This window comes from Myotis myotis, unplaced genomic scaffold (genome assembly GCF_014108235.1).
Source record: "Myotis myotis isolate mMyoMyo1 unplaced genomic scaffold, mMyoMyo1.p scaffold_m19_p_3, whole genome shotgun sequence".
Taxonomy (NCBI): domain Eukaryota; kingdom Metazoa; phylum Chordata; class Mammalia; order Chiroptera; family Vespertilionidae; genus Myotis; species Myotis myotis.
This window is the reverse complement of record NW_023416335.1, coordinates 63,296,794-63,324,742: the sequence shown is the minus strand read 5'-3', so window position 1 is coordinate 63,324,742 and position 27,949 is coordinate 63,296,794. Positions and strand designations below refer to the sequence as shown.

Here is a 27,949-nt window from a genome sequence, read left to right as displayed (position 1 = left end):
GTATTTCCCCTGCAAGCCAAACATTGGCAGGGAATCAGAAATATTCCTGACTTTAGCAAACTCCTGTAGAATTTTGCTGAGTATGGCAAGAATCTGAGTCTCCCCTACTGCTTTCCCTAATGTATGTGTTTATTCAGCATGCTGAAGAGTTTTACCTAAAGTTTAGCTTCCAGGTGTCAGTGTGTGAAAGTCTAGTTGCCATGTGCCTGAGTATCACATATTTACTATCCTAGTCACTACAAAATAGTAGTTGCAGGAAAGTTGTATTAGGATATGGGTCAAATGTGTGTAAAGTGGCTTTGTAGGTACTGAGAACCAGGCTGTTCCCATTTATAACGATGTCATATGTAGAGTCTGACCCTTTGCCATGAACTGTAAAGAGTCTGAATTTAACCGTACTTGGCAACTAACAGATTGCCCTACCACAGCTGAAAGAAGACACATGATTCCTGGGTCAGAGAAAAATGACTTTATTACTCACCACACAATAGGTAGTAAGAGCTTCATGTTCATATTGCTGCTTCTCATCCCCCCAAGTCCCACCAGGGTGATGCAGAGGGACTCGGGTAAATGCTGACACGCAGTGGGGTTTTCTCACACTTGAAGGTCACCGAGTTTATGAAGTGCTTATTCTTTAAAAGAGGATGCTAACAAACCTACCTAACTTTTGCTCTGAAGAGAGACATTATTATTCTGGAGAAGAAACAATTCTGCTCCCTGTCCCAAAGAAAGACACTTTCTATCTTCCAAAGCTGTCTGATTTACAAATGCCCTGAATAAGAGAGTATGAAAAAAAGTTGCCGATATTTCTTGTTTGGAAAATGTGCAGTAATGCTAAAACCTGATGGTTGAATTATCTATGAACCCTGATGTCCTGATGTCCTAAGGTACCTCTTGCTCTCACAACCACAGTTCACATGGCAGGATGCCAGAAGAGTGGAAGAAGGAGCACATCCTCTGCCTTTAAGATTTTATCTTCTAAGTGCACAGTTCACGTCTTACATGCCATTGGCCAGGACTTAGTCACATGGCCACCCCTAACTGGTAAGGTGCTGGAAATGTTCTTATTTTAGGTGACCATGTGCCTATCTAACAATTGGTGTTTATACTGTCATATGAAAGGAGTGAATGAGTATTAGGAGATACTTAGACGTTTCTGACCCAACACTAGGTCTTTTCCAGTCCTGTGTACCATTGTGCCTTCTATCTTAAGCACCTACTTCCTATAGAGGCTAGGTTGCTGCTCCTTCATCTCTCATCAATGAATTCAGCTAGACAATCTTTCCTGATACTACTTTGTCTGCTTCCAGAAATTTAACATTATTTCCAATCTGTATCCCAAGTAAAGTTATTTAATACTTGTCAGACTTTATCAATAGTGCATATTCCAGGAATGGCTATGGGAAGTGCCTTCAATTACATATTCTAAATATTTTAAGGGTTTTACTGATTAGCCTGTGATATTAATTATGATTTTGATTCACAATATGGTTACCCAGAAGGTTTGTTGTTATCTCGTCTTTTGCATAATAAAAGTGCAAAAATTTCACAACCCCCATAACATAAATGCTTCAAAACAGCTCCCCAGAGCCATAACTCTGTTTGATCCTTTGTGTCCCAGTGAGGACTCTCTAATTTAGTCCCAAAAGAAGGCTTGCTGACAGATCCTGCTGTCAGAATACTTCACCTCTGCCATTCTGGGAAACTTTTTGTGAAAAGTACTTGTTGCGGTGCCTGATAGTACAGTGAGCAGATGTCGGTAAGCTTACAACAGCTTGTATGCTGCTTTTGTTCCTCCTTCCTAGAAATGTGGATGCATGGGGCAAACTCAGACCTAGACTTGCTGCCATTAAACATGGCTGGCATGCAAGATTGTGAGTTAAAGTTTGATAGAAAATACTTACCTTAATTTATTAGAATGTGCCCATATTTCCTAAGAAGGAAAACAACTCACAATTTTAAATACGCAAATTACTTTGGGTCAATTAACCACATCCCAACACTTGGTAGAATTCAACAACCTAAACCTGATAGAAATGGCCACTTCTATTCTTTTTTTAAAAAAAAAAAAAAAAAAAAAAAAAAAATTCTTTTAAAATATATATATTTTATTGATTTTTTACAGAGAGGAAGGGATAGGGATAGAGAGTTAGAAACATCGATGAGAGAGAAACGTTGATCAGCTGCCTCCTGTACACCCCATACTGGGGATGTGCCCGCAACCCAGGCACATGCCCTTGACAGGAATTGAACCTGGAGCATTTGAGTCTGCAGGCCGACGCTCTATCCACTGAGCAAAACCAGTTAGGGTGGCCACTTCTATTCTTAAGCCTTCCCTCTTTCCTTGCCAACCCATGCTCTACCCCTCTTAAAATTCTGCATTCCCTTCCTTTGCTGCATTCCCTTCCTTAATATTTCCTGACACTATTTTTCTCAAGTCTAATAAACTGCCTCCTGTTAGTAATGATCTTGCCACATGGACTGCCATACACATAAAGAACTTGAGTTGCAGCCGAAACCGGTTTGGCTCAGTGGATGGAGCGTCGGCCTGCGGACTGAAGGGTCCCAGGTTCGATTCCGGTCAAGGGCATGTACCTGGGTTGCGGGCACGTCCTCAGTGGGGGATGTGCAGGAGGCGGCTGATCGATGTTTCTCTCTCATTGATGTTTCTGACTCTCTATCTCTCTCCTTTCCTCTCTGTAAAAAATCAATAAAATATATATATATATAAAAAAGAACTTGAGTTGTTTTAGGCTATCACTCTAGAGAGTTTTCAAATGTCTCTGAAGATCAGGTGAAAATCTGAAGAGAAAAACTAAGTGGATAGTCACAAGTTATTAAGAATAAACAATGGAAAGAAAATCAAAGCAGAGAGATGAGTATGTGAAAAGGCAAAAGGGTGTGAACTATCAAAGCATGTTCAGGGAATCGAAGTGATTCAGTATGTCTGGGACATAGAGAGACTGTAAGGCCAGGGTAAGAGTGAAGACTGGAGAAGAAAGAAGAGTTCAAAATAAAAAAATATACTGCATTCCAGACTGTGGAGCCTGGTATTGGCTGTGCTCAAACTGGGGACTACAATGAATTATCTGTTGTTTCTGATAGATTCTAGTACTGAGGCATGATTTATCAAATAATCCTTTTGAACCACTGGAGTACATCTTAGCCAATCCACTGTTGTGATGGAATTTCTTTGAACGATTATGCATTATTCTTCACCAGAGTGATCTTTATAAAATTGAATTGCAAGCATGTCACTGCCCTGTTTTAGCCTTTATAACATCTTTACCTTAGCCAAGTTGTCATGTGACCTGAGGCCTCCTTTTATGTCCAATCTGTTAGGGCCGCTCTCTCATTATATTCCAGCCAAACTCAAATTCCCTCCATTTGTTTGCATTTCACACTCAAGGACTTGACACAAATTGTTCCTTCTCCTTGCTTCTCATTGATTTCCCCACTTTCTGGAAAGCTGTTAAATCAATTACGTCCCAGCTTAAAAGTCATTTCCCACCTCCACCCCCACTCTGACCCCCAGGAAGCAAATTACAAAACTCCCAAGTGAGATTCAGTAAACAGGGAGTTTCATTTAAAAAAAAAAGTGTGAATCTAAGATAACACAAATTTTAATATAAATTGCATATTGTATAAAAGCTTATATAAAATTTGGAGGTCCACTTTTAAGAAAGATAATACTGAAGTTTGAATACAAAAATAGAAACAGGGTATTTGGAATCACCAAACAAGTGACGGGCCTTGAGGCATAAGTTAGTTACTGTGCTAGATATCGGGGCACCCCAAATAAAACAGCAGGCTTTGACACTTGCTCTCGTGATTCTTCAAGCTGTATAAAATTCAGGCTGCAATTGCAAAAATCGTGACTTGCAGAAACGGCAACTCTTCCATGAATATAACTAACATGAGATTTTGGAAGAATGTTTGAATAAGTTTTGGATGGAATGATGAAATGAACTCAATTTTTTGGGGGGATCGCAAGGGGCAATAAAATGCATTTATTAAAATTCAAGCATTTATGGATATACTCAGTGTCAGTATCTGCTGTATTAGTTAACTAAGAAAATAAAAATAAACAAACAAGAAAGAGCTTTTAGGTACAAAGTTTGAAAGAACCAACCTAAAGCTAAAAGCACAAAAGAATCATGGAATCACTAGTGGAGATCTTCAGGAGTCACATGGCCATATACAACCAATATCTATTAACTGTTTAGTCGTATTCCTTGAGTAAGTTTGTGGCTGTGCTGACATAAGATGATGTAACTGCCATTTAGCATAATCTTCTTATTGGAAGACAGATCAAAATGTTTCATGAAATGGATATAATTTTGTTCTTAAATTCATCAGAGTACATGCATTAATTTTAAGCTATAAACCAGCTTCTTGTTTTCCTACAACAAATGGTATCATAAATAATCTAAATTCAAGAGGGAGGTTCACTATTTTGATTAGCCTTAATTAGAAAAATTATTCAAAATCACATCCAGAGAAGCAACAGTCAGATTAGAATGACACATTAGAGAAATGTGAAAATAACATAAGAGGGGGCAAAAACACACATCAATAGAGATGAGAAAAAACAACTGTCAAAGGGTGATGTTGAAACAATTTTCTGCTGTTGGTCTAAAGTGAAAGGTGACTTTCTAATGATTGTATTTCTTTCTGAGTAAAACAGAAAAACAACAAAAAGACATTAGTAGACAGTCATCAAACCACAGAATTTTTAGGCGATTAAATCATACCTGTGGTGGGGGTGGGAAAAGATATTTAAATGAGAGTTGTACTATTTTGTTTTAAAGGAGGAAGATTAATTGAAGTAAATGTTGCATTATTTAAAACATTCTATAGAATAAAATTAAAATTTGGGAAAATACACTCAATTAAAAAGTAAAAACTTTGAATACTGTCACATTCTGATATTTGGTATGAATAATGCTTTAGAGTAAAACAGAATTTCTTAAGATATTAAATATTCTAGCTGGCCAAAAAATAAAACAAAAAGAAAAACAACCCAAATGATAAATTCCGTGTATAACTAAGTTAAAAGAGAGGCATTAGAAGAAATTGGATAAACATTACAATTATAATAATATATGAAATTTATAAAACATTGTCCACTAAATATTTTGTTTATTAGATTTTTATCCCATTTATTTCTGATTGAGTTTGGGGGGATCTATAACAAAACACACATATTTTAAGATATTTCAACGTAAAGTATTAGTGAAGGAACACAAAGTTATAATGCGAGGTAATTATTAAAAACCTAGAATAAGATGAGTAACTTTAATATAGTCTGTATGTATGTGTGTATCATCCTTACAGAATAATGTTGCAAATAAATAAGATAATAAATAGGTAAGGATATTTCTCATCCCTGTTAAGAAAATTTGCTGACCTACCTCGATGTGGGGCTAGGAGGACCAGAAGAGATAAACCAAAGAACTTATATACTTATCTGCATAGCCCATGGACATGGGCAACAGGGTGGTGAAGAGTGGGGAGGGGCTGGGAGGAAAGAGGTAAAAGGGGTAAAATGAGAGATAACTGTAATACATCAAGGATAAAAAATATATTTAGAACGAAAAAAATAAAATTTGCTGTGTCAATGAGATATTCATCTTCTAAAGAATACAAGAAATGAACCCATTAAGCATGAATGTAAGTGGCAGGAAAAAAATGGCCAATAAGCAGATAGATCATTACTCCTATATAAATATTAGAAAAAGTAAAAAGGCTAACAAAGTCTATACTTATCTATACAGGAATTAAAAAACATTAACATCTAAGAGAAATGTTCATTCTCCTATTGCAAGTTTTACTATCCATGAATAGCTAAGTCTGCAGGACACTTTGAGAGCTTGTTTGGAGGTTCTAGCAGGGGAGCGCAGCTACTCGTATACCCTTGACCGAAGACCGGTCCTCTCCTGGGGGGGGGGAGGTCCTCCTCTTCGACCGAGCGCGCAGCTTCGGGAGGGACGCACATGGATCGGTGAGGGAGGAGGGGGACACCCGCCTAGCCAGCCAGATCAGCCGAATCAACCCTGGCGATCAATGGGGTGACAGATGTCGCAGCCAGATCGCCCTCACATCCTGCAGGACACTTTAAAAAATGAATTTAATGTAGAATAAAGAAAACTTTTATTAATTTATAAATTAAGTAACATTAAATAAAAAATATTGTAATTTTTAAGAAAAAATAGTCCTACCAAAAATATAAATATAGGTAGTAAAATATTAATAACATATATTCTCTATAACTAAAATGACAATATTAACATAAATTTAAAAATAATTTTTGTGATTGCTATTAAAAGATATAGCAGAATTTTAAAAATATATTCATAGAGGAGTGGGAAATAGAATGTACCTAATTCACAAAGAAACAATTCCACCCCAGTTGGTGTGGTTCAGTGGTTGAGCATCGACCTATGAACCTGGAGGTCATGGTTTGATTCCCAGTCAGGGCACATGCCCAGGTTGTGGGGCATGCAGGAGGCAGCCAATCAATGATTCTCTATCATCATTGATGTTTCTATCTCTCTCTCCATTTCCCTTCCTCTCTGCAATCAATAAAAAAATATATATTTTTAAAAAGAAACAATTCCAAGGAATGTCTTTTGCATAACTTACAGATGAGACTAGGTGGAAAGTTGGTAATATGTTTCAATTCCCTTTTCAGACAAATCTCAGTATAACAAGGAAGCTATATTGAAGAAAACCTCTAACCATTTTTTTTAATATAGCATACCATCACTATGAAATAAATAGGGTATATATAATTTGAAATCCTTTTTATTTGTACACAATGGTTTTCCAAGGTAGCAAAGTAAGATCCTGGATTTTTCTTAACTACTACAGTCAAAATAAAATTACAGGAATGTCTGAAGATATTATTTGATATTAAAGATGGTACTAGCAGAAAGTCTGATAGTTAAAACTATGCTGCAGAAAAGTCTCTTTACCAAATACAAAAACGAAATTAACAGGTAGCAATTTGCTTTGGCTTTCCATGATTCTGCTCCGCCATTCTTTTCTCATCTAATAGATTTTTAAAATAATAATTACATATACTGATTGTGAGATAAATTAAAAGACTTAGATGCTCTGACAGAAAAAATCACAAGGAGTGCCTGGAATGACAAAGTGAAGCACAATGGAGTATGGCTAAGGGTCTTTCCTTAACATAAGAACATCTTACTATTCAAGCAAAGAAAGTATATACTTTTCAACTTTTCCTTTCTGGGAAAATTCAGTAAACAGGGCTTTCAAAAAAAAAATTAAGAAAATATACATTTGGTGATACAAGACATTTTAAAGATAAGATGATAAGCTAGCACATTCAATTGAAAAAATGCTTATGAAGTAGATAGAAAAGAGAGGAATCAAAAATATCCTGTAAGAAAAACTAAAATGCAAAAAATTTTAAGTTTACATTGGAAATAAAATTCATAAACAAAATGTCAATTATTGAATTTATGATATAGAAGACAAAATTTCCCAGTTTATGTGGAAAAGAAAATTACCAGGGAGAAAAGGCATTTATGGAAAAGAAATCTTACTAAATAAAATACCTAAAATATTTATTTTAAGCCTGAAAATAATAGCTTTCTATATCAAATTTTTGGAAATATTTTAGATATATATTATTTTAGATATAAGTATTTTAGATACAATTAAATACTTTTGATGTAAAAAATGAGAGACTACTGACTTACATTTATTTTTGTTTATTTGGGTGTTTTTTAATATGGTTTACTACTAAATAGCCATTAAAATTTGAATTTCCAAAAGTTTTTAATGCTACGGTAATATTTATTTACAATTGAGGTGACAGAAGCAGTATACTAGAGGCCTGTTGCACGAAAAGATTCATGCAACAGGCCTTCCCATCCCTTGGCTGCCGTTACCGGTTTTCCTCCAGTACCCGGGACCCAGGCTTTCGCTCTGGCCAGAGGCACATCCTAGCCTCTTGCGGCTCAGGTGGCTGGAGCCACCTTCAGTCTTTGCTCCGCCGCTTAGCACCTATATATGCAAATTAACCGCCATCTTTGTTGGTGGTTAATTTGCATATCTCACTGATTAGCCAATGGGAGGCATAGTGAAGATACAGTCAATTTCAATCTTTGTCTATTATTAGATAGGATTATAATAGTAACTTTGTAAATATACATACTCACACATATTTAGAAAAAACATTTAGATTCTCAAAGGTTATTAGGAGTAACTAAATTGGGCATGGTCAGTGTCACTCAGTGGATAGAGTGCCAGCCTTTGCACCAAAGGGTTAAGTGTTTAATTCACTGTCAAGGGCATGTACCTGGGTTGCAGGTTCCATCCCTTCCCCATCAGGACATATGAGGGCGCGTGGGGGAGGGAGGCAGCCAATCAATGTATCTGTCTGTCTGTCTGTTTCTGTCTCTGTCTCTTTCTCGTCCTCCCCCTCTCTCCCTCCCTTCTACTCTCTCTAAAAATCAAAGGAAAAAATATCCTCGGGTGAGGATTAACAAAAAGTCAGGGCAATTCATTCACCATTTACTGAGTACATATGGTGAAGGGCTAGCAAGCCCAGGAATATAACAATGAATGATGCTTATAAAATATCAACAGTTAGTGAACTTATAAAGCTAGGGATAAGAGACAAAAACAGCCTTAACCGGTTTGGTTCAGTGGGTAGAGCATCGGCCTGTGGACTGAAAGGTCCCAGGTTTGATTCCTGTCAAGGGCATGTACCTTGATTGCAGGCACATCCCCAGTAGGAGGTGTGCAGGAGACAGTTGATAGATGTTTCTCTCTCATCGATGTTTCCAACTCTCTATCCCTCTCCCTTCCTCTCTATAAAAAATCAATAAAATATATTTTTAAAAAAAGAGACAAAAACAATAACATATATAATTTCAAGAACAGTAAGTAAATAGTTTGGAAAGGTATGCAGTGTTGCCTGTTTTAAATATAATGGTTAATAAACAACTTCATGTGAACAAATTCTGAGATGAAACCTGAATGATGAGAAGGATCCAGGCACCTGAGATTTGCGAGAAACAGCATCTCAGACAAAAAAAAAAAAAAAAAAAAAAAGAAAAAAGAAAGAAAACACAAAAGGACTGAGTTGGCTTAGAAGTTGTCATATTTGAGGCATATAAGTAAAAGGGCAACTTGGCTGATACACAGAGAAAAAGGAGTAGACAGGGGCAAGATCTAGTGGCTCCTTGTAGGTAAAGAAATGCATTTTATTCTAATTGCAAAGAGACCCCTTGAAGAACACTGACATTATTTGCATTCATAAAAGGCTGTTCTGGCTGCTTTCGCAAGTGGACTGTATGGGAATGAGTAGGGAGACCAGATTGTTAGTTTGAGCAGTTGTCCAGGCAAAGTTGTGTTATTAGCTTTGTTTAGGCCAGGGGTTCTCAAGGTAATGAGAAGGAGTGCATTTTGCCATCCCCAAGGACATTTGACAACGTCCGCAGACATTTTGGTTGTCACATTGGGGTCAGAGTAACTAGCACCTAGTGCATAGAAGCTCAGGATGCCGTTAAATACCCTCCAATGCACAGGACAGAGCCTCATCCCCAACAAAAATATATCTGGCTAAAAAAATACAAAGTATTAAGGCTGAGGATTTCTGATATAGAGTAAAAGAAATAGAAATTGTGAAAAGTGACCAGACTGTTATAATTAGGAAACAATTATACATTGGGCACCAAACTTCTTATAGCCTTTTGAAGGCTCATCAGGCAATTTTATCGGAAAGAATGTTAAGTTTTCATATCTTTAGTGAATGTAATTTTCATGAAATATATTTGATACATCTTTAATCAGTAATTCATGTGAAGAAGTTTTGGTTTCTATTTTATATGAAGAGACAACCAGAAAAATACACAGTCTTTCTTGACTTGTCAATTATCCATGAAGACTAATTTTTTAAAACAATTAAAATCTGAAGATATTTTTAAAAGATTTTATTTTTTTAAATTTCTTTATTGATTAAGTTATTACATATGTGTCCTTATCCCTGCTCTGGTTTCTCTTCAGACCGTATAAATCTTTCGCCTTTTTTTTTTTTTTAATATATTTTATTGATTTTTTACAGAGAGGAAGGGAGAGAGATAGAGAGTTAGAAACATCGATGAGAGAGAAACATCGATCAGCTGCCTCCTGCACATCCCCCACTGGGGAAGTGCCTGCAACCCAGGTACATGCCCTTGACCGGAATCGAACCTGGGACCTTTCAGTCCACAGGCCGACGCTCTATCCACTGAGCCAAACCGGCTTTGGCAAATCTTTCGCCTTTTAAAAAGATTTTAATTGAACAATCTTGGTAAGAGTTAATTTATAAGAATATTCACTCAGAATTTTTTTTTCCCCAGATAAAAAGGAAAAATCTACTCACTTGCCATTCAGTGCTGCTACACCAACTGTGCTTCGGGCAATTGACATACTTGCAACAAAAGTCCACTGCTGACTCTGGGGATCCCATCTCTCCACTGTGTTCAGATAGCTCCAGCCATCATGGCCTCCCACAGCATAAATCGGGCCTTCAAGTACGGTCACGCCTAGAACATAGAAGTGAAAACTGAATGTATTTATTTCACAGTCAGGTTTTAAAAATAAAATTGATAGTAAGCCCAGCTGCGGTGGCTAAGTGGTTGAGCATCAACCCATGAACCACAAGGTCACTGGCTCAATTCCTGGTCAGGCTGGGTTGCAGGCTTGATCCCCAGTAGGGATGTGCAGGAGGCAGCTGATTGATGATGTTCCTCTCTCAGCAATGTTTCCAGCCCACCATTCCTCTCCCTCCCTCTCTCTCTAAAAATCAATAAAAACATATTTAAAAAATTGATGGTAAAATATATGATGTTATTCAGAAGAGGCTGTAGTTGTTAGGAAACAATTGCAATGCTGTAGAAACTGTTTACTAAAGTTTAATCATTAAATTGAAAACATTTATAACCAAAAATAAATAGTATGACCTAGATGCTTTACAAACTTAAAGAAATTTTCTTATTTATGTCCATGTGAAAAAGAAAATTCTAAAATCAGAGATGATACATCTTGTGCCTCTATGTTGAAGAATATTTTTATACTGCCATTTTAAATACTTTATTACTTTAAGCAATGTTGTTTTAAGCAAAGTAACATCAATTTGAACAGAGCATAGTATGTCCCTCTATGTTATTAAGATTGTCTTTAAATTCCTCCAGTAATATTTTTCTAATTAAAAAATTCCTATATAATATATATTTTATATTTCTTACTTTATTTCAATGTATGCTATCAATATTTATGAATTCAATTTTTTCTTGCTGAATCTATTTTTTAAGTTATGAAATATTTCTTCTCTATACAGTAGTGATTCTCACCTTAAAGGTATAATTTTTTAATTATTAATGAACCTACATTAAGATTGTTTTTGTTCCAGGATACTGATCTTTGACTTACATGGTTATTTAATCCATCTATATTTAATGTAATAGCTGGTTATTTTTAGATTAGATTTTAATGTTTCTCCTATTTGTTCTTTCCATTCATTTTTATTTATTTATTTAAATTTGTCTTTATTCTTGAAAGTGTTACAGATGTCCCCTGTTTCCCCATTGACCCTTTCTAGCCTGACTCCCTCTGCCACCCCCTAGGCCTTCACCACACTATTGTCTGTGTCCATGGGTTATGCATATATGCATATAAGTTCTTTGGTTAATTCTCCCCACCTCCTGCCTTATTCCATGTCCCTGGATTTATTTTGTTCATCAGTTTATTTTGTTCTTTAGATTCCACATTCTTAAAGAGTACCTACTTTATTGCATTTAAGATGGTAGATTAAATACAAAAGTCATAGTATGAGTTTAGTACTGGTTGATAATTAAGTTAGTAAATTTTAATTATTATAAAAGTAAAATGGTCAGTATAATCCCTCTTAGAATTAGTTATTAAAGCTGTTTTGTTAAGATCTGCAAGCAGGACAAAACCATAGTTGTAACATATTCTTTCATTTTCAAAACTTATATTCCTTTCCCAAACAACTCTACTAGTTGAGTACGAACTATATATTCCAAGGATTGTATATTTTAGTAAACCAAATTTGAAAAATATTCAAGTTTACTTTGAAAATATTCATACTTTATGCTTACAGATTATAAAGAAAGATATTCGTATAGATTACCACAGGATTTCTGAACTCTGGATGCCTCACAATGTGATGTGCATGTTTCTTGCTGCTGAGATGATTCCCTTGCAGAAAGGCCTCATTAAATGACGTGAATAATTGGACCAGCACTGATTTTGAAAATCAGAATGATACTTCAATTTCCTCCTTGTGCTTACTAAAAATATCTTTACAGATGTAGGAAAGCAAAGCCAACAATGCAAAAAATATTTTTCTGTGCTATATTTATGTAACAATGTTAAATCTGCATTAAAGCATAATAATCTAATGAAAACAATAGAAATATCTAAAGTCATTTTTTTTTTATTCTCATCTGAAGAGGATTTTTTTTCCATTGATCTTTTAAAGAGAGTGGGAGGTTGGAGGAGGGGCGGGGAGAGAGAGAGAGAGAGAGAGAGAGAGAGAGGTGAGAAACCTCAACTGGTTGCCTCCCACTTGGGCCCCTACCGGAGCTGGGGATCGAATCCATACCTGAGGAATCAAACCCATGACCCTTTGGTCCACAGACTGACATTCTAACCACTGAGAAAACCAACCAGGACTCTAAAGTCATTTTTTGTGTCTCTAATTGAATAATTGTATAATTTCTTCTGACAAAAATTTGTAAAATTTATTTTTGATGTTTATAGTTACCAAACTTTTTAAAATTCATATAATTACTTATATATTTTATACTATACTACAGATATTATTTCCCTTGATAACTCTGCAGTAAAATCTCTTTTAGAACTTTTCTGTATAATTTTCCTTCAAGATAATTCAATGAAAGTAGCAAGCTATCCCACATTTTTAGGTAAGACAGCAAAAGTTAAATGTAAGCACTTTCCATATAGGTTTTAGTTGTTAGTAATATTTTTTATGCAATCCTACAAAGTATCCCACCCTTGACCTACTGAATCAAGATTTCATTTTAAGAAAATGCTCAGGTAATATGCATATTAAAGTTTAAGAAGTATCAGTGGTCTCCAAAGTGGAGGACCTCTTCCTCAGAAGGTGCACAATGCTATAATCTGGATATGCAAATAATATATTAGAAATTATATCGTCTTATTATTTAATGTGTACCTTTCATGTTTTATAATAATTATAGTTTTAAACAATTAATATATTTTTATAATTAATAAAAAACCTGTTAGAGTAAATAATTAATTTATGAAAAATCTATTGCTGTAAAACTTGTTTACCAATAATCATGCTCATACAAAAATGTTGGAGACTGCCCTGACTGGTTTGGCTCAGTGCATAGAGCGTCGGCCTGCGGACTCAAGGGTCCCAGGTTCGATTTTGGTCAAGGGCATGTACCCAGTGGGGGATGTGCAGGAGGCAGCTGATCGATGTTTCTCTCTCATCGATGTTTCTAACTCTCTATCCCTCTCCCTTCCTCTCTGTAAAAAAACCAATAAAATGTATTTAAAAAAAAATGTTGGAGACTATTTCTTAGCTAATCCCTTGCATAGCTATCAATTTAGTACATACTAATTGCAGGCAAGGTGAGTTTTTGAATCAAAACTAAAATTGTTTTATAATTAGAGTCAAACCCTTTCTACCGAATTTTTAAAAGGCTAAACACTTACCTTTGATTTCTATATTATCTATGTAGCAGTGACTGACAATTGGCACTCACCCTGTTTTTTCTTATCCTATCATAATAAAGCCACTAATTTTTAAGTGGTCGCATAGCTGCTCAAAAGAAAAATGTAAAAAAAGATAAAACATCATTCTTATTTTTAGGCAGATGCAACAAATTGACTAAAGCATAGGTACTGGTATGCTGTCTGTAATGATGATGCAATGGATAGAGTAGAAGCAGCATATAGGCAATGAGGTGCCCTTGGGCCTGTTGTTAAACACAGGGGACCAACAGCAAAGCTACCGGTACTCTCAGGGGTTGACAGCTGAATGGTGGTCTTGCTCATAGATGCTCAAATCCTCCCTTTATTCTTATTAAACCATTGCTGTGCTGGGTTTTACTCTGAGACCAGCTGACTTTGTTCTAGTCCACTCAACTAGGCGCATTCAACTTTCTGACTTTTTAGATAATACCTGAATCCTTAGCAATATCCACCAAATACTCTAATTTTGTTTTTTAAAAAAAATTGTATGTTACCAACATGTATTATGTATTTCAGAGCAATACACATAATGTATAAATGTGAATGTAACCTTATTCTGATTGTGATTAAGTTAAGCCTCTTGAGATGAGGCTATCATTTTGAATTAGGCAGATTGTCCCTAAATTCAGTGATGAGTGTCCTTATAAGACAAACATGGGGAATATGAGGAATATGTCTCTTTCTCTATAGATAGATATAGCTGAATTAAGTTTTAGAATATCTGTAATATATTTTACTTTATTTTTTATTTGTGTATAACAAAAAGAGCAAATAATAATAAGGAGGAGGAGGAGAGGAAGAAGAAGGAGAAGAAGAAGAAGAAGAAGAAGAAGAAGAAGAAGAAGAAGAAGAAGAGGAAGAGGAAGAGGAAGAGGAAGAGGAAGAGGAAGAGGAAGAGGAAGAAGGAGAAGAAGGAGAAGAAGAAGAAGAAGAAGAAGAATATGAGTGGGAACTGGGTAGCAGGAGACAAAAGGAAGTATGCATAGATATCCTTTATCTTGTCAGGGAGGATTCTCAGAAATATCCCAGCAGATTTCTCCCATACTTCCCTGTCCAGGGCTCAGTTACAAGCCTATCTTTAGTCTAGAATAATACTGTACAAGGCAGTGGTTTTCAACCTTTTACATCTCATGGCACATATAAACTAATTATTAAAGTTATGAGGCACACCAAAAAAATATATTTTTGCTGATCTGATTAAAAAAAAAGGTATGATTTTGATTCATTCAAACCAGACAGCTATTGTGGCCTTGGCTGTTTGTGGGGGAGTACAGGAGACTTGGCTGGAAAGTTTGTAAAGAGGAAATTCCGTCCTAGGCAAGTTGGCTAAGGCAGCCTACTCTGCTTATCAGAATTCCAACCTAGGGAAGTTGGCCAAAGGCGTCCACCCCTAATTGTTCCTTGACCTTTCCAAACAAGTTTGTGCATGTGCAGACCCTTGGGTGTTTACCAGAATCTTTATGCTTAGTCATTAAGTGTCTTGCTTAAAGGACATTGCAGACACATGTGTCCTCCCAAGATTACTTACCCTACTGATTGTATCTAAAAGATAAACTTTATCCCAAAATGCTGTTATAATAAAAGTCTGAAGAGGCAGACGAACAAGGCTGTCTGGTTCCTATAGCCAGGCAGTCCCTTAGCCCTCTCTTTCACAGCAAACTTTGTGTCAAAGTAATCCATCATCCATTGCTCAGGGTCTGCTGGTCAGCCCCGGACAGTGGTGCCCCACGTGAGGACCAAGGAACACGAGACACGGCGGAAATCTCAAAAACGAAGAGTAAGAAAATGAAGAGTTACTACACAGTAAGTCATTGGAGCCCATTTGGGATTTCCAGTTTTGATGGGATTGTGTCTTAGCTAAGTTTTCACAATCGGACAGCAGCTGTCTGACAAGTTATTAAAAGCAAATGGTGCCTCAGTTACAGAAGAACAATCAAAGAGCCTGTTGCAGACTGTTATAATTTACTAGGGGCCCGGTGCATGAAATTCGTGCACTGGGTGTGTGTGTGGGGGAGTATCCCTCAGCCCAGCCTGCCCCCTCTCACATACTGGGAGCCCTCAGGCGTTGACCCCCATCACCCTCCAATCGCAGGATCAGCCCCTTGCCCAGGCCTGACGCCTCTGACAGAGGCGTCAGGCCTGGGCAGGGGACCCTCATTTCCCCCCATCACTGGTTCTGCCCCCAGCCCAGGCCTGATGCCTAGGCCAGAGGCGTAGACCCCCATCACCCTTGGATCGCCTGATCGGCCCCTTGCCCAGGCCTGACGCCTCCTCCAGAGGACCCCCATCTCCCCCTGTTCACTGGCTCTGACCCCCGCCCAGGCCTGAGGCCTCTGGCCCAGGAATCATGCCTGGGCAGGGGACCCCCATCTCCCTCTGATTGCTTGCTCCGCCCCCCACCCAGGCCTGATGCCTCAGACAGAGGAGTTGACCCTCATCACCCTCTGATCACCAATCACCGGATCGGCCCCTTGACCAGGCCTAAGGCCTCCGGCAGAGGTGTCAGGCCTGGGCAGGGGACCCCCAGCTCCCCGCGGTTGCAGGCTCCGCTCCTGCCCAGGCCTAACGCCTTTGGCCTAGGCGTCCGGCCGGGCAGCGGGGAGCCGCAGTGGCAGCAGGGGGCGCTGCGATCGCGTGGGCTCTGCCCCTGCCCCTGCAGGACTCCTCTGGCTGAGGCGTACGGCCTGGGCAGCGGGGACCCGCAGCTGCAGAGGCCCCGTGATCGTGGGCTCCGCTTTGGGCCCAGGCAAGGGACCCCTAGCTCCCGGGACTGCCAGCTTCAACCTTGCCCAGCTCCCATCGCTGGCTCCATCCCTACTTCCTGCTATCACTGGCCAGGGCGGCCAAGGCGCCTGATTCTGTGATCATGGCCGGGGGGCAGGGCAAAGGCGGCCTGGGGCCGCCTTTGCCCTGCCCCCCACCTCTTAGCTCACCCCTGGGTTTCCGATCACTGTCAGTGGCAGGGGGCTTCTTCCTGCTTTCCCTTTCGCCTCCCTGCATTGTGCCTACATATGCAAATTAACCGCCATCTTTGTTGGCAGTTAACTGCCATCTTAGTTGGGAGTTAATTTGCATATAGCCCTGATTAGCCAATGAAAAGGGTAGCGTCGTACGCCAATTACCATTTTTCTCTTTTATTAGTGTAGATAATCCTTGGTTCCTTGATGCTGGAACATTAGACCTTGATCTCTGGGAGCAAGTAGGTAGGAGTTTAAAGAGAAATCAGGTCCAGGGAAAACGAATGCCCTTGTCATCTTTAACTATGTGGGCTCTTGTTCAACCTGCACTATGCCCACTTTATATTGAGGATCAAAAGCCTACAGAATGCAGGAGGCCTTACCACTGCCCCTTCCTTCTGAGGTAGAGCCTGTAACACCTAAGGCCCCGTCATCAGGGGAAGCCCTTCCTGATTCTCCTCCTCCGGTGGGGAAGGCTCATCAACTAGATCCCCAGTTATCTGATCATGTGACAGCCAATCTATGTTAGAAGGAGAGCTTTTGGCGTGTGCAGTTATGCAAGATCAGCAAGGTAATAGGCTTCATGAGCCACTCTCCTTTAATACCTTTAAGAAATAAGGAAAAGCGTTAGAGAAAATGGGGCTAACAGTCCATTTGCAAAAGGACTCCTTAATGTCTTGCCTGGAAATTGCCATTTGAGGCCTTGGGACTGACAGATTTTGGCCAAAACAACTCTGAACGCCAGTCAATAGTTATTACGGAGAGCAGAAGATGATGAGAACTGTGAACAACAGGCTATTTGTAGGTGTTCACTGGCGACCCCACCTGGGAGCCCTCTGGGCCACAGTCTGGCTGTAAGTCCCAGGCACTTTAAGACATCTTCTGAAAGATCCATGAAAAAGACTGTTTTATTAAGTCTTGTCTGTGGGTTATGCGTGCCTATAAATATTTTATATAAGAATGTCTGTTGATTGTTGCTTTATGTCTCTTTGTTGTTTGGTTTCTAATGAGCGTCCTTGTCTGTCTGTAATGTAACTTGGTTGCTGATTGATGTTCTTTGCTTGCTTTCTTATTTTGGGGGGACTTAGTTTGCACTTCACCATTTTATGAACATAGGGAATCCTCTGTCTCTGTTTGGGCTTTGTGCCACTCAGAACCCATTTGCTGTGCTGGGTTAGTGTGAGATAACCTTCTAAGGCTAATGTCCCAATCCACCCTTTAATGAGTACTCATTTATTTACTGTAGGATTTTTTGTTTCTGTTTTTAAGATCTCTTCTTATATGCAAGATTTCATATTGTTAGTCTACTCAGAAAGAAAAATAATATGGGAAATAATAATTTAAACCCTACACGTCTTTTTCCTAGGATGATTAGACCTAGAGAAGTGCCTTCCAGCAGGCTGTAGAAATAGCAGTGGGGGTCACTTTGATTTTGCAAGAAAAAATAAAATAAAATAGAACTTTCACATTAAAGCCACTAAAGGCTGGTGAGTTATCCCGGTTACAAAATATGCCAAGAAAATGCCTTGGGTAATAATAATTGGCTTTAAAATCTCAAAGAGAATAGGGGTGGGTATATCTAGTTTAAATTCATTATTGCTACATTTATTTGTGGCTAAATCATTAAGAAGTATTTTTGGAAATGAAAACAAACATGTTATTCATTACTTTTTCTTTCAGGCTTAACTTAGAATTATTTGCTTAAATTTGAAAAAAAAAACTATTCTAAACATTGCAAAACCCAGATTTATTTATTTTTGGCTTTAATATATAGATAACGTTTAGTATATCAAAAGGGTAGTGAGGAAAAACATGTTTGTTATACATGACTTACCCTTTTAAACAAGTTTTATACACTTACTAATGAAAACCCTGTTTTAACAATATATCTTCTACTCAATCAAGAAATATTGATCTACACTAACATAATCACTATCATCAATTCATATTAAAATTAATTGTATCAAATATTAATAGATCAATCACATACTAATAATTTTAATGGAAGATTTTATTTGCAAAATAACTTTTACATCGTCTTTCTTTTTGATTTATCCATAATTTGTCTTATTTAATTTTCACTTTATATATTTCAGCAGCTTTCTAGCTCAGTTTACTACCTGCCTATCTTCTTTCTCCAACTGATTTGTGATGCTTCTATGAAATTGAGATTGATCACCCAGTAGCAAAAACTAGCCGTGCTCAAAAACTTTAAAGATTTTTCTCTGTAGAGAACATTTTAAAGAGTAAATTTTATTATAAGATATGTTATTCAATATCTGGCCTCAAACTTTTAAAATTATATCTACCAGTAGAATATTTATAAATTATTCAAATCAGTCTGATGTAATACTCGGTGTTTCACCTAAGTTTCATGTAGGCTACCTTTCATGGCTTTTCTTAGATTGTACCCTATACTGCAAAAGATCTCTCTAGCATATAAAAATTCTGCTCATCATTTAAATCTTTATTCAAGTTTCCAGAGATAAAATTTTATTTTCCTTACCAATCTGCAAAAAACAAACAAACAAATAAACAAACAAAAAAACCCCACTGTTTTGGGGCAGTTTTTTAATTATTTTCTGGATTGCATTAAAATAATTTAGGGTTTGTGTGTAAGAAACTGCAGCTTCTGTGAAAATAAGATTTTTTTCTTTGATTAATTGTTGCATCTTAAAAAGCACTTAGAACTGTGATTTAGACCTAATGAACATTCAATAAATGTTTGTTCACCAGTGGCATGAGTAGATGAACCATGGAAGATTATAGGAAGAGTAAAAGAATGTATTAATTTAGCAAACTAAAGCCTAGAGTAACAAATTGATCTTTTTCAGTCATTGGAAATGCAGTATATGATAGTAAAGAATCCCTATAAAGATGTGGAAAGGGTTGGGCAGTAATTTGAAAGTAAATTAAGAGATAATGCTTTAAAATTTTTTCTCTATGAAAAAATTATACTGATTGTTGATTATATTTAAGTTTTAATATAGAGCACAATGCTGAACTAATGGCAATCTATACTAATAAATGGGTAATATGCGAATTAGACCGGACGTCCTTCTGGACAAAGCCATGGTGGCGGGGCCAAGGCAGAGGCAGTTAGGGGTGATCAGGCTGGCAGGGGAGAACAGTTGGACCATCAGATCAGCAGGAGAGAGCAATAGGGGGATCAGGCTGGCAGAGGAGAGCAGTTAGGGGAATCAGGCTGGTAGGCAGGCAAGCAGTTAGGAGTGGTCCTGGATTGAGAGAGGGATGTCCAACAGCTGGTTTAGGCTCGATCTCGCAGGGGCTTAAACCGGCAGTTGGACATCCCCTGAGGGTTCCCAGATTAAAGAGGGTGCAGGCTGGGCTGAGGGACAACCCCTTCCCATGCACAAATTTTGTGCACTGGGCCTCTAGTCATTTAATAAATGCTTACAGAATAAATTTTCAAATTATAACGTAAAAACTATAAATTAAAACTTAGATGTTTTATTTAAAAATATTTCTTTCTGCGAATAGTAAAATGAAACAATTATATTTTAAGAACTTAAAAAAAAAATTTTTCCCATTATTTCATATAAAATGATCTGAGTTTTTTTTCAGATTAAAGGAACAATTTCTGTATGGTAAACCAAAAAGAAATTACAGTGTAAACTTTCTAAGCCAACATAGTTTAATTTACTAGTATAGTAAATCATAGGATTTTTCCAGGGTCATTTTCATTAAAGTTGTTAACAGTAAAAAATTACATAATTGTCATTAAAAAAATATATCTAAACAGCAGATAAAAAATAATTTCACTGTTGTCTTGACTAAAACAAGTGTCCAAAGGTTTAAAGAAGATATTGTAACAAGTATAAAGTCAAGTCTAACATATCAAGTAATTTCTAGCTATTAAAAAAATACTTTCTATCTGACTCGCTGAGGGATTAATTGTCCCCACATTTGTATACAGTTTGTTTCTGTTACACATTGACCTTGAGGTGGTATGATTAAAACCCACCCACTAAGTATTAATAACTTCATTAGTTAAGGTCTTGTTTATGCTTCTGTTAATTATTAACTATTTCTTCCTTGAACTGAGATTTCTTGACTAAATATATATGTATTTGAATGTCAGGCACTTATAGAAATTGAACAAGTATGGTTCTTAACAAGAAACTAAAATGTTTTTAAAGGTTTTATTGATATATTAGAGGCCCAGTGCACGTGCACCAGTGGGGTTCCTCGGCCTGGTCTGTGCCCTCTCGCAATCTAGAACCCCTCAGGGGATGTCAGAAAGCCAGTTTCAGCCCATCCCCGCAGGCCAGGCTGAGGGAACCCACCGGTGCATGAATCTGTGCACCGGGCCTCTAGTATGCATGTAAGATCTTTGGTTAATATCCTCCCGTCCAGACCCCTCCTCTCTTCCCTCTGAGATTCATCAGTCTGTTCCATATTTCCATGCCTGTGTATTAAGTGTCTGCCCCCTGGTGGTCATTGCATGTCATAGCTACCAGTCAAATGTTCAGACAGTTGTTTAGGCTTTTTTTAAAAAATATATTTTTATTGATTTCAGTGAGGAAGAGAGAGGGAGGAAGAGAGATAGAAACATCAATGATGAGAGAGAATCACTGATTGGCTGCCTCCTGCACGCCCCCTACTGGGGATCAAGCGTGCAACCCAAGCATGTGCCCTCAACCAGAATCGAACCCAGGAACCTTCAGTCCATAGGCTGATGCTCTATTCACTGAGCCAAACCAGCTAGGGTTATATATATTTGTAATTGATGATAGTATGTTATACTGATTTAATGTGAGTTTTTTTTTAATATTTTATTGACTTTTTACAGAGAGGAAGAGAGAGGGATAGAGAGTCAGAAACATCTATGGGACAGAAACATTTTGATCAGCTGCCTCCTGCACACCTCCTATTGGGGATGTGCCTGCAACCAAGGTACATGCCCTTGACCAGAATTGAACATGGGACCTTCCAGTCCACAGGGCAATGCTCTATCCACTGAGCAAAACCAGTTAGGGCTTAATGAGAGTTTTAATGTGAGCTAACAATGTTTTAGGCATTTGTGAGCAGTTAAATAAAATGGGTATGACAGCCCTGGCTGGTGTGGCTCAGTTGTATGGGTATTGTCTTGTTCATTGAACAGTTTTGGGTTTGCTTCCTAGTCAGGGCACATGCCTGAATTGTGGGCTCAATCCCCAGCAGGGGGCATGCAGGAGGCAGCCAATCCATGTTTTGCTCTCACTTCTATGTTTCTCTCTCTCTCCCTCTCCCTTCATTTCTCTGTAAAAATCAATAAAAAATGTTTTGAAAAAAATGGGCATGACATAGTCTCTTCTAGAAACTAAGAGACTAAGCATGAAACATGTTTAACTAAATGATTATGATCTTCAATAATGGGTGCTAAGCCACACCCACTACGTATCATGAATGCAGAGGAGAGGGTAACCAGCATTACCATAGGTGATAAAGGAAGACCTTGTCTAGGGAATGACATTAGACTCACTATTATGGGTTGAGTAAGAATTCTAGGTAGGAAACAGAGGAAGGCTCAATCTGGGAAGAGACAACTTGAGCAAAGCAGGCTGTAAAGCAGCTTTGTGTATATAGCTTGGTAAGATATCTAGTGCGATAAATCTCAGGGTGTAGTAACAGAGGGAAGTAGCAGACTTTAAAATGGCATGAGGCAAACAGTAAATATTAATGAGCTGTGAATATTACTTTAAGGAGTTTCTTCTTCATAGACGGGTAAATAGACAGATTTGTGTTTCAGAAAGTTAACGTCTAATTTTAGGGAGAAATAAATAAAGGGGAGAGATCAAGGTATATTGACAGTTTTTTATCCCTTGTCTTCAAACTTACCTTAAGCAATGAGAATCAACTCCCTCATTTTACTTTTTTTAATATATTTTATTGATTTTTTACAGGAATGGAGAGAGATAGAGAGTTAGAAACATCGATGAGAGAGAAACATCGATCAGCTGCCTCCTGCACATCTTCTACTGGGGATGTGCCCGCAACCCAGGTACATGCCCTTGACTGGAATCGAACCTGGGACCTTTCAGTCCGCAGGCCGACGCTCTATCCACTGAGCCAAACCGGTTTCAGCCCTCATTTTACTTTTAATAAACCACTTAACTTTCACTTCCCATCCTAAATCTTTTAGGGAGATGCAGACAAGTTAATAAATATTTCATAAATTTTTAGATGTAAGGACAAGGTTAGAGACCCCATCTATAGACTCTTTCAATAATGGCCCTTATCTGTCATTTCATGCTTGCTTGCGTTCTGGCAGCAATTGACCTTTGCTGGCACAGATTTATATGAGCTGTTTTTAGTCAAAAGCAGTTGGGAATGTCAAAAATGAGAACTAGATATAGTTTATTTGCCAAGAGGGGCTTACAATAAAGGGATTGGCGTGCATAGTTTTAGGTGTTAAGGTTTCCTAAGTGCTAAGATTGAGGGATAATATAGTATAAAATAATTTTGGGTGCACTCTGTTTAATCAAAATGATGTTGTAATGTTTCTTTACTCCTTGCCAAAATGATCTCAATAAGGAGACTTGAATAAAAAAGTGAATATATGATATCAAAACAGTAAATTTCACTAAGATATTTTTCAGATTTGTATTTTTTTAGTATTGCAAAACTTATAAATGAATAGTATAAATTAGATAAAATAATTGCAGTAAGACTAGGATCCCAGAACATCATTTTAATGTCATGGATTTATACAGTTCTTAGCTGATACTAGAAAATGCTATTTTTTAGGAAGCTGAGAAAAGCACTTTTATTTATTTAATAGAGGCCCAATGCACAAAATTTATGCAAGGGTGGGGTCCCTACTCCTGGCCGGCAATCAAGGCCTATTGGGCGTCTGACCCAGTCCCGATAGGGGCCAGCCCTGCCAGGGCCTGCCAGCTGCTGGCTGGGGTCTGGGATCCTGCCAGCCAGGACCTGGGGGCCACCAGCCACTGGATGGGGCCTGCTGGCTGCCAGATGGGGCTTGCTGGACAGGGCTTGCCGGATGGGGGGAGAGGGGGAGGGATGGGCGGAGGGACCAGGGGAGGTTGGCTGGCCATGGGAGGTTGGCTGTGGGAGTGCACTGACCACCAGGGGGCAGCTCCTGCATTGAATGTCTGTCCCCTGGTGGTCAGTGTGCATCATAGTGACTGGTCGACTGGTCGTTCTGGTATTTCCAGTCATTTGGTCGTATGGTCACTTTGGCTTTTATAGATATAGATTAGATAGATAGATAGATAGATAGATAGATAGATAGATAGATAGATACCAGTTCTGTTATACCTATGCAGCTGTATTCAATTACATGGAAACAAATGAAAATTAGGATAAGCAAAATAAGCAACTGTAGCAGTTGAAAATAACTGCTCACTAGTTCCTGAGATGTTGTTACCTGTTGACCCCTCTTTTTTTTTTTTAATTCTAGGTAGACACACATCATTCCATTCAAAAGTCTCAGAGAGAAAGGGGGTGGGAGTAGATTAACCAAATAACTTATATGCATAACTCCTGGACAGAGACAATAGTGTGGTGAAGGCCAAAGTGGGGGGCAGATGCAGAGTGGAGGGGGTCAATGGGGGAGTAAGGGGACATCTGTAATACTTTCAACAATAAAGATAAATAAATAATTAAATAAGTCTTAGGGATTTGCCCGTTGCCTGGGTGTTATTGACTGATATGAAGGTGTTTTCTAACTTAGAATTGAATCAGAATATTAATAAAAAGTACTGATTAGAGCATGAAATTGGATGCAAAAAGTTTTTGGTATCCTTATGATAGCAATTCATATGCTTTAACACTTGAAGCTTCAGTTTTCTTATCTGGAAAGAGTGGTAATAATGGCATTTACCTAAAGGGGCTGTTGTGAGAATTAGGTGCAGCCACTGTGGAAAACAGTATGGAGTCCTTTAAAAAAATTAAAAATGTAACTGCATTTTGACCCAGCAATTCTAACTCTGGGAATATACCTTAAGAATACCAAACAGCCCTAACCGGTTTGCTCAGTGGATAGAGCATCGGCCTGTGGACTGAAAGGTCCCAGGTTCAATTCTGGTCAAGGGCATGTACCTTGGTTGCAGGCACATCCCCAGTGGGGGGTGTGCAGGAGGCAGCTGATTGATGTTTCTCTCTCATCAATGTTTCTAACTACATATCCCTTTCCCTTCCTCTCTGTAAGAAATCAATAAAATATATTTTTAAAAAACCCTGAAATTAAAAAAAAAAAAAGAATCCCAAAACACCACTTTGAAAGAATATATATGTCCTTCTGTTCATAGCAGCAAAATTAACACTAGCCAAGATCTGAAAACAGCCCAAGTGTCCACCAGTAGATGAATGGATAAAAAAGCTGTGGTACATTTATGCCATGGAACACCATGCAGCCATAAAAAGAAGGAAATCTTACCTTTTGTGACAGCATGGATGGACCTAGAGATTATTATTCTAAGTTAAATAAACCAGTCAGAGAAAGGCAAATACTATATGATCTCACTTATATGTGGAATCTAATGAACAAAATAAACTGATAATAGAAACAGAGTCACAGATACATGAAATAGACAGCTGTCAGAGGGGAGGTTGGAGAAGGAACTTAATGAAAGAGGATGAAGGGATTAGACAAAGAATATATATGCATAACCATAGACACAGAAACAGAGTGGTGATGGCCAGGGGGAAGGTGGGGGTTGGGGGGGGGGCATATAGAAGGGCAAAGGGAGAGGAAATGGAGACATCTGCAATAAGCATAAAAATAAGCATAAAAAAAAGAAAATGTTCTTCAGGTATGTGGGAGAGTTTTTAGCACTTGGCTTTTATTAAAAAATACAACTCTTTGTTTTTTGTGATTTCATATACTAAGAATCAAAAATAAGGTCAAGTTCAAAACGCAGTCCAAGAAGAAACAAAAAAAGATCTGGATTCACATGAATCCAATTGCTGTTTGCACCATTTTCTTAGAATTCTCTCCTTATTCCCCTTAGTTATAAATTTTACATATAATAGTGATATTTTACATCTATTTCCAAAATTTGGTAATTATCAAAATTCAGCATCAGTTACTGCTTGAGGATGTTGAATAATCAATATCTTTTTGTGTATATTGATTTATGAAATGTGCAACCATTCATATTTGTCCTCATCAAAACAGAAAAAAAATCAATAGTAATAATTATTTGATTGTACTCTATATATATGTATACACACACTGAGTGGCCAGATTATTATGACCAGCCAGATTATTATGACCACCCCATCATTACTTCATTGACACTTCCAAAAATACTGAATATTGAAAACTTCCTAAGCAAATACTCTCAAGGTATTATTATTATTATTATTATTATTATTATTATTATTATTATTTGCATAACTAATTCACTTAATTGTACTGATCGGGGTGGTCATAATAATCTGGCCACTCAGTATATATGTATACATTTTATAATAATATAAGACAAAATGATAGACTGTGTTTTAGAAAAGATTAACAGGTCTGTTTAAATAAAATATAAAAACTCTAAAGTGGAAATAAACATTATAGATTAAAGCATTTGTCTTTTTATTAACAAACTAGAGGCCTGGTGCACAAAATTCATGCATGGGGGGTCCCCTCAGCCCAGCCTGCACCCTCTCCAATCCGGAACCCCTTGGGGGATGTCCAACTGCTGGGGATGGGGCCAAAACCAGCAGTCGGACATCCTTCTCACAATCTTGGACCACTGGCTATTAATTGCTCACCTGCCTGCCTGCCTGGTTGCCACTAATTGCCCCCCCTGATGGCCTGATTGCCCCTCACTACCTCTGCGTGCCAGCCTGATCACCCCTAACTGCCCCCCACTGCTGGCCAGGTTGCCCCCAACTGCTTCCTCCCTGCTGTCCTGGTCACCCCTTACTGCCCCCCCTGCCAGCCTGGTTGCCCCCAACTTCCCCCCTGCTGGCCTTGTCACCCCTAACTTATCCCCGCTGCTGTCCAGGTTGCCCTCAACTGCCCCCTCTCTGCCATCCTGGTCACTTCTAACTGCCCCCTCCCTGCTGGCCTGATCACCCCTAATTGCCCCCCCCCCGCCAGCCTGGACGCCCCTCACTGCCCCCCCACCAGCCTGATAACCACTTACCCCTCTGCCAGCCTGGTTGCCCCAACTGCCCCTCTGTGCTGGCCTGGTCACCTCACGAAGCCTGTTTGTTCAGTCGTTTGATCATCCCCCACTAACCCCCATGCCAGCCTGGTCATAGTCAGCCATCTTGTGAGGGTGTGAGGGTCAATTTGCATAGTACCTCTTTATTATATAGGATGGCATGAGAATCTATACATTTAACATAAGATAATGTAGAGCAACAATTTAAAATTGTTTTCATAAAAATACAAATGTTTCAATTTCTATATTCTCTGTAATTTTTTAGAATATGTCAGCATAAGAACTAAAATATATATATTTCATATTTTTTACTTCAGTTTTTATTGAGACCCATTAGTCGACATTTAAGTTAGCTGCTGCAAATAAGAGTTGTTTGTTGTTATTTAAACAAGTCTTATCAGAAGCTCAGATACAGGTGTGGCCTATTACAAGATCATCAGCTATGTCAGTCATATTTATTTTGTACAATTAATATAAACATTCTATCCCTTACTGAAATGTGTGGTCTTTAAAGTATGTGGAATAAGATGAAATATTTTATAAGCACCTCTTCCCTCACCACCAACAAATTATGTGATTTGAAAAGAAGGTTATAAGATTGTAACAGGTTGTTCAGTAGCATATTCAAGGGTATTTTTAAGTATAGTCAAATATGGGGATTCTATTGCCTACTTTAAAACACAATTTTTGATGTATGTAACAGCAAAGGATTGCAATTTGTTTAGCATACAAATCAAGCAGTGTATCTAGTTTTCCTCATTTTTATTTGATTTGCATTGACACAGTCTGTGTGGGAGAGAAGTAGATTCTGGCTACAGATACCTACCAAAGAAACCCAAATATTTATATTCTAAAATCAATATATTTATATAAAAGACATTTTTATTATATATATATATATATACATATATATATATATATATATATATACATATATATATATATAATTCATTTGTATTTCCTCAGAGACACTCATTATTTTGTCATTAACACACATATTATGTAACACAGTTTTTAATAAAAAGTACATTTATTGTTATTTTAATGTAATAGCATGAAACTGAGAAACTT

At 37.9% G+C, this 27,949-nt stretch overlaps 1 protein-coding gene across 1 annotated transcript in view; it reads right to left on the bottom strand.

Moving 5' to 3' along the window:
• The window catches only part of KLHL1 (kelch like family member 1), a 379,658-nt gene that overhangs the window by 24,400 nt on the left and 327,309 nt on the right, over positions 1-27,949 (bottom strand). The window contains exon 8 of the mRNA XM_036301681.1: positions 10,403-10,565. Coding sequence (XP_036157574.1) covers positions 10,403-10,565 — 163 coding nt within the window. The remainder of the gene's footprint in view (positions 1-10,402; positions 10,566-27,949) is intronic.